We start from the raw sequence: 15,181 nt of genomic DNA on the forward strand, positions 1-15,181 counted from the left end.
CACAGCAGCCTTCTGACTTTGACGATCTTGCCTGCCAACCACACACGCACACACGCACACATGTACACGCACACACATGCACGCACGCACACACACACGTGCACGCACGCACATGCACGCATGCACACACACACGTACACACACACGCACGTACACACACACACACACACACACACACACACACACACACAGCAGAGCCTGGGACAGACACCCGGTCCTGCAAACAGAGGTCTTCCTGGCAGGGGCTTCAGCCCTCGTAAGCTTTGCGCGTGCTCTGGGGAAGATGGGCAGCCAACCCTAGGAAAAGAAGAACTCCCTCGAGAGCTCACTGTAGCGGCACCCCAGTGTACCCGGTTCTCTGAGGGCAGCTGAGATGAGAGAGGGTGTAGAACCTGTGGCCCTGACTCATTGTGATGCTCTCAGCCCTCGGGGATGGGTAATAAGGCCCGAACCCCACTGTCCCAAGAGAGATCCCCAAATCTCCCATCGAATCCAGCCGCCCACGTCCCGAGGACTCACACCTCCTGGCCAGGTTCCCCTCGGGCTCAAAGTCAAAGGGCTTCACACAAACAAAGCCGAAGCTGGTGGCTTTTCTCGCCTGAAGCCTCACCCAAACCAAAGGCCACCAAGCCCGGCCCAGCTGTTCACAACAGTCCGGCTACCCACCTGGGTTTCTGGAGCCCAGAGTTCAGTGACTGCCCAAGCTCCAGCCCAGCGGTACGTGAGAACAGGCCACCCTCGGCCCAGGGCACTGCTACTGACTCAACAGGGTAGGGACCCCTGCTCCCCGGCAACCCTGGCCCCGTGGGCTTGGTCCTCTGTCCTCCCCAGGCCTGCCCATGATGGTCCAGGTGTCCCCCAGCGATGGAGGCTCACTTGTCCCAGCTGCAGCCAGGCCCCACTGGACCGGGCCTGGCATACTTCCGCAGACCCATCCCAGCTGTGGCCGCAACCTTGTTCCTAACCCTGAGCTGCCCGTGGCATGAAGCCTTGGAGCCCTGGGTACCTGGCCGTCTCTCTGGTTGGTCCAGAGGGACATCCAAAGGTGCAAAGGCTCTGCCCTTGAGGAGCCATGTGTTCAATGACTGGCCAGACTTAGAGTCCCAGTACCCCAAGTCGTCAAGCTGTGAACTTGATGGTGTTGCTTAGCCCCCTTCTCCCTCTCTGAGACCTCAGTAGCCTAAAGCTGAGAGTGGCTATTCTAGGACCCATGCATAGCTAATGCTAAGCCCATCCCTGGCTCACCAGGCGTACCCAGAACTGTCAGCTGACCATTTCCAGTACCAGCACCATGACCAGGAGTCATAGCTGATGGAACCCTAAGACCTACGGGCCCTATGTTCAGTAAAGACATGCTGCAGCCCGCCCATGCCTAGTCACAGAGTGGCTGGAGGGGGAATCCCACTGACCGCCAGTGTCCGAGCCCTTCTGGTCAGACTCCCTTCCCCTGACATGACCCAGCCTGGATGGGGCAAGGGAAAGGATTAATCTTTTACCTGGCCTTGTGAGTCCTGTTCCCAGCCACAGCGGGGAAGCTGGCACTGCTGTTGGGGAACGGAGCCTCCGAAGAGCTGTTGGTGACCCTGTCGCTGCTCAGCTCCAGATAGGATCCATTGAGCAAGTAGGCGGCAGCCCCCTGGTTCTCCTCGTAATCCACATAGAGGCTCTCGGCCGGAGAGCTCCTGGGGGCGCCCTGGGCAAAAATGCTGTTGACGGTCTCATTGAGGGTGAACTCCTTCGAGTCAGAGCCTGGGCTCGAGAGCTGGGCAGAGATGGCGTTAGCAGAGAGAAACTCCTGGGAGGTGAAATGGGCATCTACCTCTTGGTCATCTTTGTCCCCTGAGAGAGCTGCCCCGGTGGCGTTGTGGTCTGCAGAGAGAGAGAGAGAGAAAGACAGACAGACAGACAGACAGACAGAGAGACGAATGGGTCAACGCAAGCAGCTACTGTTACGTGAATTTACTTTCTCTATGAATCCTCTGTATAATAAATCAATTATGTAATAAGAGTGGCTCCACCGGGCAAGAAAACTAAGAAGCTCCCAGAAGGCAGGGTTCTGGGCAAGGAAGCACTCAGTTTCACCTAGAGAGAAATTTGATGGGTCTTTGTGGGGATTGGAAAAGCACTGTCCCCAACAGACAGGCTGACAGACAGACAGACAGACAGACAGACACACACACACACACACACACACACACACACACACACACACACACACACACACACACACGGAGCAGGCTGTGTGAAAACCCCAGGCAGAGGAGAGAGAAGGTGGGTTTGAGTCCAGTCTGCAGGATAGAGGTGGAGACTCTCTAAGTCCCACGCTCCTCCTTCAGACTCAGAACCATTTACAGCCAGCTCTGCCGCCGCAGAGCCTCTGATTGCAGCAGCACAAATATTTGGAAACAAATTTGCCTCTGTATAGAACAGACACCAAAACAACAGAGCCCGACAATATCGCGTAGCCTCCAGCTTGGCTCAGGTATGCAGTCGACATCCATGGAGGGTTGTAGAGAGGATACGACATCTTTGTGTGTGTTGGTTTTGGTATCTCAGAGGATTCTAGAACCAGCCTCCCACAGACACAAAAGCACACTTGTACATCTCAGCCCAGAGTGGCCTCTCCTGCCAACTTCCAAGGGGACTGGAGCCCCGCCCCCTCAAGTCTCCTAGCCTCCCCCCACATTCCTCTTGGTCACCTCGAAAGCCCTTGCTCCTGGGGGGCCCCTCGCAGGCTCCTCCGCTGGCCGGCTGGCACACCTCGTTGGTCTCCTGGCCCCGAGTCAGGCCCAGCTCCACCTCGGGGCTCCGGGGTCCGAAGAGCCGGTTGTCCAGGCTCAGCCGCTCCGCGGAGGCCTGGCCGTACAGCGAGCCGTTGTGCCGCATGAAGCCCAGCATGGCCCCATCCAGCTCCTGGCTCTCGGTGCTCTCCGAGGCGGGCTCCGAGAAGCTGTAGTAGACGGGCTGCAGGCGGTGTGCATGCGGAGGCTGCAGCAGGGTGTACTCGAAGGTGATGGAGGGGCTCTTGCCATTCTGGTTCCATACCTGGGGAGGAGGAGAAATGGGACCTGGCTGCTTCCTCACTCCAGCCCCTCAGGCTGCTCTGGCCACTGGGGAGTCCGTCCGACCTAGGGAATCACTCTTAACCCCTGAGCACAGCCTGGTCCGAGGCCCTGGGGCAGCTGCGGCTCAGGCACAGGGGGGCTCAATGCAGGCAAAATTGTTTAGCTTGCATGTTACTGACACCAAGGGCCAGAAATCCTAAGCAGTAGCACCACTGCTCCCATTCTTACCCCCAGACCTCCCTGGGGAGCCGTTATGTGGGCGGGGGGGGGGGGGGGTTGGTGGTAACAAAGCACTCTTCCTCAATGTCAGACAATGCCTGAGACCAGCTGGCCATAGAGTGTCTGTGGATTGGTCAAGGCAGCTAGGCTGTTCCCAGGAGGGCTCCTGCAGCCCCTCCCGGAAGCCCTGCCCTCAGCCTAGGAGAAGTCTTCAGAAGCAGAGTCTAAAATGGGCTTAGAGCTGGGCACCTGTGGCTCGTGTCTGTAATCCTAGCTACTGAAGAGGCTGAGATCTGAGGATCATGGTTCAAAGCCAACCTGAGCAGGAAAGTTCCTGAGACTCTTAACTCCAGTCAACTACCAAAAAGCCAAAAATGGAGGCATGGCTCAAGTGGAAGAACACCAACCTTGTAACAAATAAAGCTCAGGGGACAGTGCCCAGGCCCTAAGCTCAAGCCTCAGTACCGGTGTTAATTGGTTAAATAGGCTCGGGAGCACAATCAGCTGTTTCTGAGGCCACAAGAAACCACCTACCCAGAGTGCACTGGGCTCACTGAGCGCCATCCGACCCCCAAGGGCAGCCACGTGTCTTCAGGAGGCTGACGAGTGCCCAGCCAGGACATCAGTGAGAGAAATGCTCCTTAAGCCAAGATCTCAGGGGCGTCAGAGAGGGCTGAGCTGCAAAGGGCCACAGAAGCCAGCGCACTGGAGAACGATGGCTGAAGGGGAGCATCTCCACCAAATCACCTCTCCAGAGCTAGGCCATCAGGCCGGCAGGATGGCCCATGAGCAATCTCTCATGTCTTACAGCTAGAGGACAGCAACGTGCAAGGAAGACGTCTGAGCAGCCTGACTTCTTATCCTTACTGGGACCACTAGAACCAGGACAGAGTCAGACCAGGACAGCAGGACCCTAGAACTTGGGATGTAGGAGTTCAAGTCAAGATACTGGAAAAACATGAACTCTCAGATTGCCCTGAATCTCCTGGGCCTGGGAAAGGGGTCATTCTTTCCCATTAGGAGTGGCCAAAATGATGCAGCAAGACAGACACAATTGTCACAGGCAGCGGTGTGGCAGGTATAGGAGCCAGGGCCTGGCCCACAGTCATGACGGGTACGTGAACAGCAATAGAGCAATGGACCAGAAAGTGTCCTACTCAATGTATGCAAGAAACCCAGAGTGGATGAGCAGGAGGCAGAGATCAGCTGCTCAGCCCTCTGCCGTCAACTGAGACACTTTCCAGGGCCACATGGCGTGTGAATGACAGCGCACCTAACTCCCTAGCAAGAATCCACCACTTTAAATGGCAAGGATCTCCCAGCTCTTCCCCCGCAAAGGCCTCAAGGCTCTTCACTTGGTTAACTGTCCCTGCCTCGAGGCCCCAGTTGTCCATGCTAACTGTGGGTTCCAAGCTACCATCATTGCCCCCATCCCTGAGCAAGCACTGGGGTGGTCAGAATGGTGGAGCTGTGGTCCTGGTCTACTCTCAGGGTGTCCACACACTCCCTTGTCCCTAAACGCGTAACTGGCTGTTAGCACAAGGCTCACATTGACTCCTAGACCTTCGGCGTCGGGACTGTCAGTCCCTGGGGGCGGGGCAAATGGAGGCCACTGCTGAGGCCAGGAGAGTGAGGCTAAGTGTCCCATCCTGGGGGACAGCGGCCGGCAGTGTCACCTGAAGGATGCAGAGTGGGGGGGAACCCATCACAACTCACCACCCCCAAGTGGTAAGAGCACCCTAGCATCTGCCATCAGAGGCCAGAGGGGCACTACAAGCCCGGAAGAGCAGGGACAGCTTTGGTGTTTTTCCCAGAACAGATCGTGGAGCCTTGGGTTGAGGCATTCATGGCCATTGACCTGACAAATAGGCTGTTTTTCCCCCTATGAGGGAGAAGGCCCAGAGCAGCCCTGATCATGCGTGCATCGCAACCCAAATCTACAGTAACTTCCTTTCCTGGCCACACTGCAGATGGCCTGGCTGGGCTCTGGTAGCCAGGCCGTGCATGCTGGAGGAGGCTGCACTAGTTCACATGGATGGCACTGTGCTCTTCCAATAAGAAGAGGCACTGGTTCACAGTGGAGCCCCTGAGCTCAGAGCACCAGAGATCTAACCCTGTGTCGAGTTGGTACCGCAAACTCCAATAGGGAGCGTATCAGGGTTCCGTTTGGGGAAAGTTCCCTTGAAGGATGTTCTCTCAGAGAGGAAAGGCAAGTTATTGCAGCTCATAGCCTCCACCATGAGGAAGGATTCAGGAGCTAGCATATCTAGGAACATCCATCCAATCTGCATGTAAGATGACATCAACAGCTGTCAGCTTCAGCCAGATGCTAGTGGACCACACTTGTAATCCTAGCTACTTGGGAGGCTGAGATCTGAGGATCACAATTGAAAGTCAGCCCAACTAGAAATGGTCCTGGAGACTCTTATCTCCCATTAACCGGCCCCAAAATAACAACAACAACAAAAAAAAAAAAAAAACCAGAAATGGAGGTATGGCTCAAGTGGTAGTATACCAACCTTGAGCAAAAAAGCTAAGGGACAGACCTCTGGTCCTGAGTTCAAGCCCTAGTATTGTCACCAAAATAAAAAGCCACAGCTTGGAGTGGGTCTTGAGCAGAGAGGGCTCTGCAGAGGCCCAGGGTGCGGTATACACAGCCAGCTACTTGAGCCACGGTAGCCAGCAGACAGGGGTAGCCATATAGAGGAGGCGGGGAAGGTGTCCCATGGAATTACCACAAGCCCCTAACACTAGCCCTGAGCCCCGGAGCCAGGCCAAGCCATTGCAGCAGGAAAATAGACATCATTTGAAAAAGCACTTCTGGCTACAAGGACTGCCAAAGACAGATGCCTGTAACTGCAGGACAGCCTTTAGCCCACGCAGCCAGGCCTGAATGCTACACAGTGAGCTCTGTCAGCTCCTCACAGTTACACAGTCCCTCATGCTGTGCCCAAGATCAGGCAAACCCAGGCCACAAGAAAGCAGCACAAGCAAGTGCCCCAAACTGCCATCATCCAGGATTCCTGCGCAGCGTGTCTCTCACATCACAGGGCTGCACCTTAGAGTAGTGCAGGGGCCGGGGGGGGGGGAGGGAGGAGGACTCTAGTGACCCAGCAAGGATAAGGAAAAGTGGCCAGGTATGATTCAGAGATGGGTTGGCTTGGTGTGAGCGGAAAGTGAACACTGCCTCAAGACTAAAGCACTCTGTGGGGTGAGTGAGGTCTTGAAAAAACACCATGAGGGAAAACATGGAAGAGTAAGTTGTCAGCATGGGATTGGCAAGGGCTGGGCTGGTTGTGCAGGGTATGGCGTACCTGTGGGTCTTGACTGCCTCCGTTAGTTAGTGCAGGACCTACCGAGACGTGCCCATCAGGTCAGAAGCACCCAACAGCCGTGCAACACCGTGGGCAGAACAGCCCTGCCCACCGACAAGGGCCAGCCCTGGTCTCCGAGGGCTCACAGGGGAGCTGATGCGCTGAGGCAGGGTGCCACGCGACACAGCAGTGCAAAGGAAACTGCACAACACGCCAGCCAATAGCAGTGGGAGATGAGGCCACGCATCCGCTCGGAGATGACATAACATACAAGAACTTTGAGCCTTGTATTATCCATGAGGGACACACTTAAACCAACCATGGTGTTGGGACCCCAGCGGGCAGACTCCGTGAGTCTGGGAAGAGGGCAGCTACTTGGAGACTTTGAGTTTCCCATTCAACAGCTCTCAGGACTATGCTCCAGATGCCTGGGGACAACTGGGAGGGGGACACAAACTGCCACCAAGAGACAGAGCAGAAATCTCCTTAAAGCGTAAGCTATGGCTAGACACTGCAGTACACACCTATAATCCCAGCAGAGGCAGGGGGATGAAAGTTGGAGGCCAGAGAGCTACAACTACCACCTGGTATGTTCGGATACTGTGCCAAGAGACCAGCACCCAGGAGATGAAAGGAGTGAGCACCCTGGTGGAAAGCGGGTAATGGAGCCTCATCAGGACATGAAGGGAGCTGCGACCTGGGGCCTCTCTTGGTATCTAGCTGCCCTGATTGATGAGGACCAGATGAGGACAGTAGCCTGGGGTTGGGGACAGGGAGATCAGGGTCTTCTAACCAGAGAAGCCACCAAGACTAACCAAGGTACTGGCAGAGCTTAGGAGGGTTTGAAACAGGTAGAAAAAAGGAATACGGCATGTGCCAGCACCGTCCCCAGACCAGCTGCAGTTCCCCCACCCCCTGCTTTCCTCCTGCGTGGCTCCATCCAAACAGCACAAGGGCTGAGCCACTATGGACATCCCACTGTGCTGAGAGGAGTACACAGCTAAGCCTCTGCTCCAGCCATTTCCCTAAGCAAAGGGAGTTCTCTCCCAAGGCCATTGCCTTCCCTGAGGGGGTAACAGCACCCAGTAAGTGCACCATGTCCCAGCTTCAGCTTGAGGCAACACTGATCCAGCAGGATGGGCTTCAGCCCCTCCTAACACTGCACCACAGCCCAACAATCCCCCTCTGTCCAGTTCGGAGTCTTTCCCTCCCCTATCAAGGCCTCTTACGCATGCATGCCACCCCATAGCCTGTTTCCTGGCTACCCTGACCTTCAGCATAGCTTCCCCAGCAAGAAGCCAGTGTACCCCAGGCAGGAAAGGCTAGATGGGCACAGATATTTGGTCCATGAGATTCTGGGACCTCCAGAGAAGTAGACAGGTGGCTCTAGCAAAGGCAGAGCTAGCATGGAGCTAAGGTTACAGGCTGAGATATACCTCTTAGTATCCACCACCATGCAAGTAAGTCACTTCCCTTCTGAGTTTCTGCATCTACAACCTGAAGCTCCCAAGCCCACTATGTGAGATCTGGCAACAGGACTTGAGGGTTGCATTCTGTCACTGCCACTCCCTCGGCCTCCTTGGGAGCAAGCGGGCCTTAAAGAGCACATCCCTGATTTCAGGGATAAGCCCTCTGTGTGTCCACATGTCCTTGGGGCTGGAGCACTGAGCTGGAACAATGCATGCTTTGTGGCGAGCTGTGCATAGGAGCCCAACTCTTCCTGCCTGCAAGAAACCCTGAGGAAGCATCCTGGGAGAACTCGGAGCCCCCGCTGCCCTAGTCCTCAGCACAATATCAATAAGGGCAGTAGAGAACTGGAGGGGCATAAACCGTCCAACTTCAAATGAGAAATGGGTCTATGTCTTGTCCTGAGCATCCAGAACCTCCCAAAAGACCAATCCAAAGGGGAAAGGGGGTCCCCACAATGGTATACAAGGGAGGGGTGAATGAATAAATGAAATATGGATGAGTGAGAGTGTGAAGGAGTGAGTGAGCGAGCGAATGAAGGAAGTCATGAATGAACACGTCCATGGGAGACCGCACGAGCCAATGGACATCAGAGTGAATGAATGAAGGAGGAAGTGGCCAGTGAGTGGGTGAGCTGGCCGGTGCCCCTCCCCTCCCCGCCCCCAGGCAGCCCCAGGCAGCCTCGTGCATGCCCTCAGCAGGGCTGCCGTCCTTTGAACCCGGACACACTCACCATGACGTTCAGGCCCTGGTTCGTGGGTCCCTGTGCCACGATATACTCGATGCCGGTCTCATACACGTCCATGGGCCGCCGGTACTTGACCACGGTGCCGGCGATGTTGAAGTTCTTGGGGCTGTCCACCTTGTAGTTGCCATTGAAGAAGTAGAAGCCAGCTTCATCTGCAAGAGCTGCAAAGACAGAGCCGCCTGGTCACGTGGGCCGGGCCAAGGGAGGACTGAGGAGCAGGGAGGAGCCCCTGCCATGGACACAGGGAGTAGCCAGCCCCCGCCTGACCCCCTGAAGGCAGGAAGCTCAGTGTCACAGAGGCTCAGAGAGACACTCTGCCCAGGGACAGCCTGGGGCCCTAGCCAGTGAAGGCTGGGGAGACGCAAACACACTTTCCTATCAGCCTAAAATAAACAACTACAGGCCAGTCTGCATGGCTGGAATAGCTGGCAGAAATGCCTGGGCCCGCTTTTCTGGCTGCTTCCACAGGGCTGAGGGACTGCAGGGTGATGAGCTAACATAGCGGCCAAGTGGCCAGTGTGGACCGGGAGGGTCGGTCAGCTGGGCAGTGCAGCCCCGCCATGGACCCCAGACCAGGCACCACCCCGGCCCCTCCACTTGGATGTGAGGAGGATGTGTTATCCAAGGCTCCCAGGGAGCCCCTGGGGTGCCATCCACTGAACCCTTTCTGGGGACCACTTCACAGTGACAAGCTCTGTCCTTCCCTTCCCTTCCCTTCCCTTCCCTTCCCTTCCCTTCCCTTCCCTTCCTTTCTCTTCCCTTCCCTTTCTTCCTCTTTCCTTTCCTTTCCTTTCTTCTTTTTTTTCAGTGTGCTAGTACTGTGGTTTAAAGTCAGAGCTTCATGCTCTCACTTAAGCTCAAGGTTGGTGCTCTACCACTTGAGCCACAGTTCTACTTCTTGCTTTATTTTTTGGTCAGTCATGGGGCTTGAACTCTGGGTCTGAGCACTGTCCCTAAGCTCTTCAGCTCAAGGCTAGTGCTCTACCACTTGAGCCACAGCGCCATTTCTGATTTTCTGGTGGTTAATTGGAGATAAGAATCTCACAGACTTTCCTGCCCAGGCTGGCTTTGAACCAAAATCCTCAGATCTCAGCCTCCTGAGTAGCTAGGATCACAGGCATGAGCCACTGGCACCTGGCTCACTTCTGGCTTTTTGTTGGTTAAGTGTAGGTAAGAGTTTCTCGGCTGGGAAGGTGGCTCAGTGGTAGAGTGTTGCCTTGCATGCATGAAGCCCTGAGTTTGATTCCTCAGCACCACATAAACAGAAAAGGCTGGAAATGGTGCTGTGGCTCAAGTGGTAGAACACTGGCCTTGAGCTGAAGAGCTGAGGGACAGCGCCCAGGCAGAGTTCAAGCCCCCCAACTAACAACAACAAAAAAAGTTTCTTGGATTTGCCTGCCCAAGCTGGCTTCAAATGCTGATCCTCAGATCTCAGCCTCCTGGGTAGCTAGGATTACAGGCGTGAGCCACCAGTTCCGGCCAGCTTTGTCTTTTCAATGGTATCTCAAGCCCTGCTGCGGTGACAGGGCTTCCTGTCACCCATCAATCCATCCTACTGGGAGCCCGGTCAGGCAAGCACATGTCCTGGGTACTTCCTGTCACCCTCCCCGGGAGGCAGGTGTGGAGGACTCTTCCAGGGAGACACAGCTAGAGGCTCAGGAGAGGAAGAAATGTGCCAAGGCCATAGTCCTGAGCCACAGCAGCCCGTTTCCTGCCAACCAACAATTGGCCTGGGAGCTGGTCCTCCCTGGGGTTCTGGAGTGTGAGCAAAGCCTCCAGGACTGGTGACAGAGGGGAGGAGGCTGGCTCGGCACTGGGGACACTGTGTCTTCCAAAGGGCGTCCTTAGAGCCAGTTCCAGGAACTGGCCCGCCAGAGCAGCGCATTCGGCTTCCAACGTTCCCGATACTCTATGAACAGAGGAGCCGGGGCAATTGATTCATTATCAGACAGACGCAACAAGCAGGACGCGTCTGCTTGAGAAATACCCTTCACGTAATACCGTCAAGACAGGATCACAAAGTCCAGGTTCTGAGCCTGGCTGCCCCGGTGCAGCTTCCATCCAAAACCTGTTTCCTGACAGTAAGCGCCTTCCTTCCTGTGGCTTTCCCAGTGCTCCAAGCCTGCCCTCGGCATGTCCACAAGTCCGTTTCAAGAGCGAGAGCTCTGCAGCCAGCTCAGAGAACACAGTGTTTCCTGGCCTCCCCTCAGGCCCAGCCAGCGAGTGACAGAGCAACCGGCCTGGCCAGAAGCCTGGCTCCCCACGCTCGGCCCACCACAGGCCCCGGGGTGCTGGGCCTGTGGCCAGCCATGTGCTGGCCTGCTGGGGCTGTGCGGAGGGCTGGCCCTCGGGGGTCTAGGCTGAGAGCCCAAGGCTGAGCTCCAACCTGAGTACTTTTCTGCACGATCTTCCCCCTTTCCAGAGTCTCCTGGAGTGGGGGGGGGGCTGGTTCCCCAAACCTGGCACTCACACAGATGCCGCCACCTGAGGTGGGGGCTAGGCAGGCAGATTGGGAGTGTGTGCTATTGAGATAGGGCTGGGCCTGTGCTGGGGAAACGGACGTAGCCTGAGCCCCAGCCTACCATCCCAGGGCAGGGCCAACCTCAGAGCCGCTCATAGGTCAGCCTGCCATAGCACAGGGGGCTCAGCCACCAGGGGGGCGGGGAACAGGGCTGTGGACCCTACACATGACCAGGTCAATGCCCCAGCTTAAGAGAACTCATCCAAATAGTGTCCCCAAGCACTTCAGAATCCTCAAGGTGGCGGCCTGAGCTTCCCGAGCTGGGTTCCCCATGGATGTCTGCTTTCTGCTGTATGTGACCTTGAACTGGCTCGTGACCTTGGACTGGCCAACTCTGCTTCTTCACCCCTCACCCCAGGGACACGCCACCTCCCCTAATTTCTGCCAAATTCAGGCTTCCTAAGAACAGGGAGCTCAGTCGTTGATGTCCAGCAGCCGTGAGGACAGGCTTCCTCACGCTGCCCCTGTGGCTCTGGGGCAGCACCGGCACGACCCAAGAAGAGACGCGGGGCCGGCTGCCCCTTCCCCACCCATGAGCCGGCCCCAGGCCCCGCTTACTTACCCAGCACGTCGGCCGACTTCTTCCTCTCTACGATCTGGATATCTCGGGCACCAGCTGGGATGTGGGTCACCAGGGAGTAACCTGGGGGTGTCAGGAAGCAAAGCCTTGAGCGGAAGCAGCACCTCCGGGGAGGCTCAGCAGGCAGCTCTACCTCGCGGGTGAGTGGAAGCCACCTCCCCTGAGCTCCAGGAAGCCCCAGGGCTGCCCTTACACACACACACACACAGAGCTGTGCAGATGCCCCCAGCCGTCCTTTCCCGGAGGCCGGGCCCCACACCAGGCTCACCCTCCCTCCAAGGCCATGTGCTCACCCCACCAGGCCTGCCCACCCCAGCTCTTCCTGAGGGACCACAGGGACCACAAAGACTTTCAATATGCTGTGTTCAGTGCTGCCCTGCCTGCAGGGCCCCGGGCTATCGCTGAAGCCCTGGGCCTCCATTTCCTCATCTGTACGGAGAGACCACACCGTCCACCACGGGCTACAGCATCGCACGCCACCAGCACCCCTGCTACGTCATTACTGCTAAATGCCATCTTATCCTAGCTGGGGGCACCCAAGCATGGTGTGAGAAAACACAGGAGAACCACACACAGGACCTGGACACCCCATAGGCCCTGCTGATGGGCCAGGGCCCACGAGGGTACCGTCCACCGGCTCAGAGCCTGTCATCCGGGCTTCCGGGTGAGAGGCAACCATAGAGACCCCCAAATAAGGACCTAGGGTCTTGGGGGAGGGGCCTGGGGAAGGAGTGGTGGGGCGGTGGGATCCATCTTGGAGGCGAGAGAAGCTAACGAGCCCTAGGCTGGAGAAGCACGGTGGGGGAAGGGGTCTCAGTACTTGTGGGTGTGCTAGGGCCGTGCTACCTTCCTGGGAACACCGAAGCAGTGGAGCCTGCATGCATCTGCCGCCGGAAGCAAGCGGCTCCGGATCCCCACCCCCCAGTGTCGGTGTCAGAAGATCCTGACCTGACCCTCACGGCCAGCAGCTCTAGTAAATGTCTCCCATGGGCTCTTTGGGGGTCAGCAGGGGTGCTGATCTGTAAACTCTCCTAGGGTGGTGTGTGGTAAACTATCAAGATGGTACCCCTGGGTCCACAGCAGGCATGAGGCATTTCCATCTTGAGATAAAACCCTTACGAGGTGCAGAATTAAGAAACTGTTGCTTTCTCCTAAATACCATGGATGTGAGTACGGACACACATTTTAAATGTTCAGTCAGCAAGGAGCTCACAAGGCTCTCAAGCATTCAGCACTCACGTCCACAGGCCTCCTCTTGGCAAATGAACGTGGCTCTCTGGGTAGGAGTGTGGTCCAGCGGCTAGAACCACTGACCCCCAAAGCCAGGCTGGAGCCCATGTTCAAACCCAACTCAGTCCTCATGTCTGTGGGACCTTAGATCACTTTATTCCTCAGCTTTTCTTTGTAGCTCTGGCTAAAAATACTAGTCCCTGCCAGTAGCAAAAACAACAGCACCAGGTCTGAATGAGTTAACGCAGGCCAGACTTGGCTCCGTGCCCGCCCAGGGGGCGCACCCAGCAGAAATGAGCTGGGATGGCTTTTCTGTTAGCCCCAGCTAATAGGGGCTCCACCAGGGACCAGCTCTGGGCACTGAGCATTGGGCACTCAAAGAGGTGCGGTCCCGGCCACTGGTTCCCTGTCCCATGTGCCGTATCCAGCGGGAAGCTGTACAAACAGGTGTGTGGAAGAGAAGGAGCAAGTGACAGGCAGACAGCGGCAGTGTTGCTGTGCTCCTCCCCAGAAAGAGCCTCTGTCCATGGCACCTGGTACACCATTTACCCCCGTCTAGCTGCCTTGCTCTCTTCTCCCCAGCCCTATCCTCAGTCCAGCACGCCTCTCCCTCAGTCCCACATCTGCACAACCCCTCTCCAGGACCCCCACAGGGCCTCCTGTAGCCCATGTTGTCCCAAACACTCCTCATGTAGGGCAGGCCACATTCTTGGCCTCCTGAACCCACCAGTTCAGGCTCAGCGGGCCCTCCTAGAAGACCTGAGGAATCGAACCCAGGGCTTCATGCATGCTAGGCAAGCACTCCACTCCACCACTAAGCCACCTTCCCAGCCCACCTTTATAATAATGTTATTTTAAAGACAAAAGTGTGAAGGCCTGTCACACACAGAGACCCTCAGACCCGCAGAGGGCCACACCAGAGCTGGATGCAAACATAGGACCAAGAATCACAGCTTTGGAGAGAGCCAGGTGCCTCTCTAGCTGGGGTCAGTGCACAGCCCAGGCAGAATTGGGATTTAAGATTCATGACCAGAACTCGGCATGAGTCAAGTCTCTTAGCTCCAAGCCTGGGACCCAGGCCTCAGTTTCTCTCTGTCTCTCTGTGTATCTTTCTTTCTCTCTCTCCCCACCCCCCTGAGAGAGCTCAGTCAGGGCATGTGAACTCGGGGCTTGGGCCCTGTCCCTGAGCTCTTTTACTCAAGGCTAGCGCTCTACCATTTCAGCCAGACCTCCACTTCTGGCTTTTTGGTAGTTGATTGGAGTCTCATAGCCTTTCCTGCTGGCTTTGAACCTCGATCCTCAGATCTCAGCCTCCTGAGTAGCTGGGATGACAGGCATGAGCACCAGTGCCTAGCTTCTTTCTCTTTCTTTTAAGGGTGGTATTCACACTTCCCTGCAGCCTACCTGAAAGGTAAAACATGACCTCCATGCCAAGTGCCCACTGAGTGCTGACCGGAGAAGACCTATCAGAGCACCCAGCTAGCCTACCTGAAGCAGGTAGCCCAGGAAGGGAAGAAGCCGCTGGAGAGTGGCAGGGAGGTGGGAGGCGGGGCGGCGGCCTCGCCCTTACCTAGATGGGCGTTGCCCTTGCGGTAGTTGCCGGTCACGTGGGTGCAGCTGCTCCCGTCGCCCTGGCAGACACCACACTTGTCCAGCGTGTGGGTGGAGAAGAGCACCCCGTCACAGCCGATGGGCTGCAGGAAGGGAGGAAGAGGCTGCTGGGGGGCGCTATGCCGGGCCCTGGGGCCGTCGCCGCCCTGGACAGCCAGGCGGCGGCCGCACAGCGAGAACACACATACTTTTGCTACAATGTTTAACAACCTCACATTTTCCAGACACGCAAACCCCTCGCAGGTCTGTGAGCTTGCAAGACGTGCCGTCGCGGGCGGGGACCATGAGCTGCCGCTGGCCGTCCACCGTGGTGCAGTGCAGGTCGCAAGGCTTGCTGGAGATGTGGACGTAGTCGTCTGGGGCAGAAGCAGGGGGGCGGGGGGAGTCTCAGGGTGGAAGAGCATGGGGGAGGGGTTCTCAGGGTGG

General features: G+C 56.8%; 1 protein-coding gene across 3 annotated transcripts in view; it reads right to left on the reverse strand.

Moving 5' to 3' along the window:
- The window catches only part of Adamtsl2 (ADAMTS like 2), a 37,758-nt gene that overhangs the window by 16,461 nt on the left and 6,116 nt on the right, over positions 1-15,181 (reverse strand). For 2 of the 3 annotated variants that reach the window (XM_070014999.1, XM_070015001.1), the window contains exons 6-11: positions 14,966-15,111; positions 14,715-14,838; positions 11,897-11,977; positions 8,799-8,974; positions 2,700-3,045; positions 1,497-1,869 (exon numbers count right to left, since the gene is read on the reverse strand). In XM_070014999.1, coding sequence (XP_069871100.1) covers positions 1,497-1,869; positions 2,700-3,045; positions 8,799-8,974; positions 11,897-11,977; positions 14,715-14,838; positions 14,966-15,111 — 1,246 coding nt within the window. The remainder of the gene's footprint in view (positions 1-1,496; positions 1,870-2,699; positions 3,046-8,798; positions 8,975-11,896; positions 11,978-14,714; positions 14,839-14,965; positions 15,112-15,181) is intronic. The other variant, XM_070015000.1, reaches the window with a different exon arrangement.

Source organism: Dipodomys merriami, unplaced genomic scaffold (assembly GCF_024711535.1).
Source record: "Dipodomys merriami isolate MVZ:Mamm:240054 unplaced genomic scaffold, mDipMer1.0.p SCAF_11, whole genome shotgun sequence".
Classification (NCBI taxonomy): domain Eukaryota; kingdom Metazoa; phylum Chordata; class Mammalia; order Rodentia; family Heteromyidae; genus Dipodomys; species Dipodomys merriami.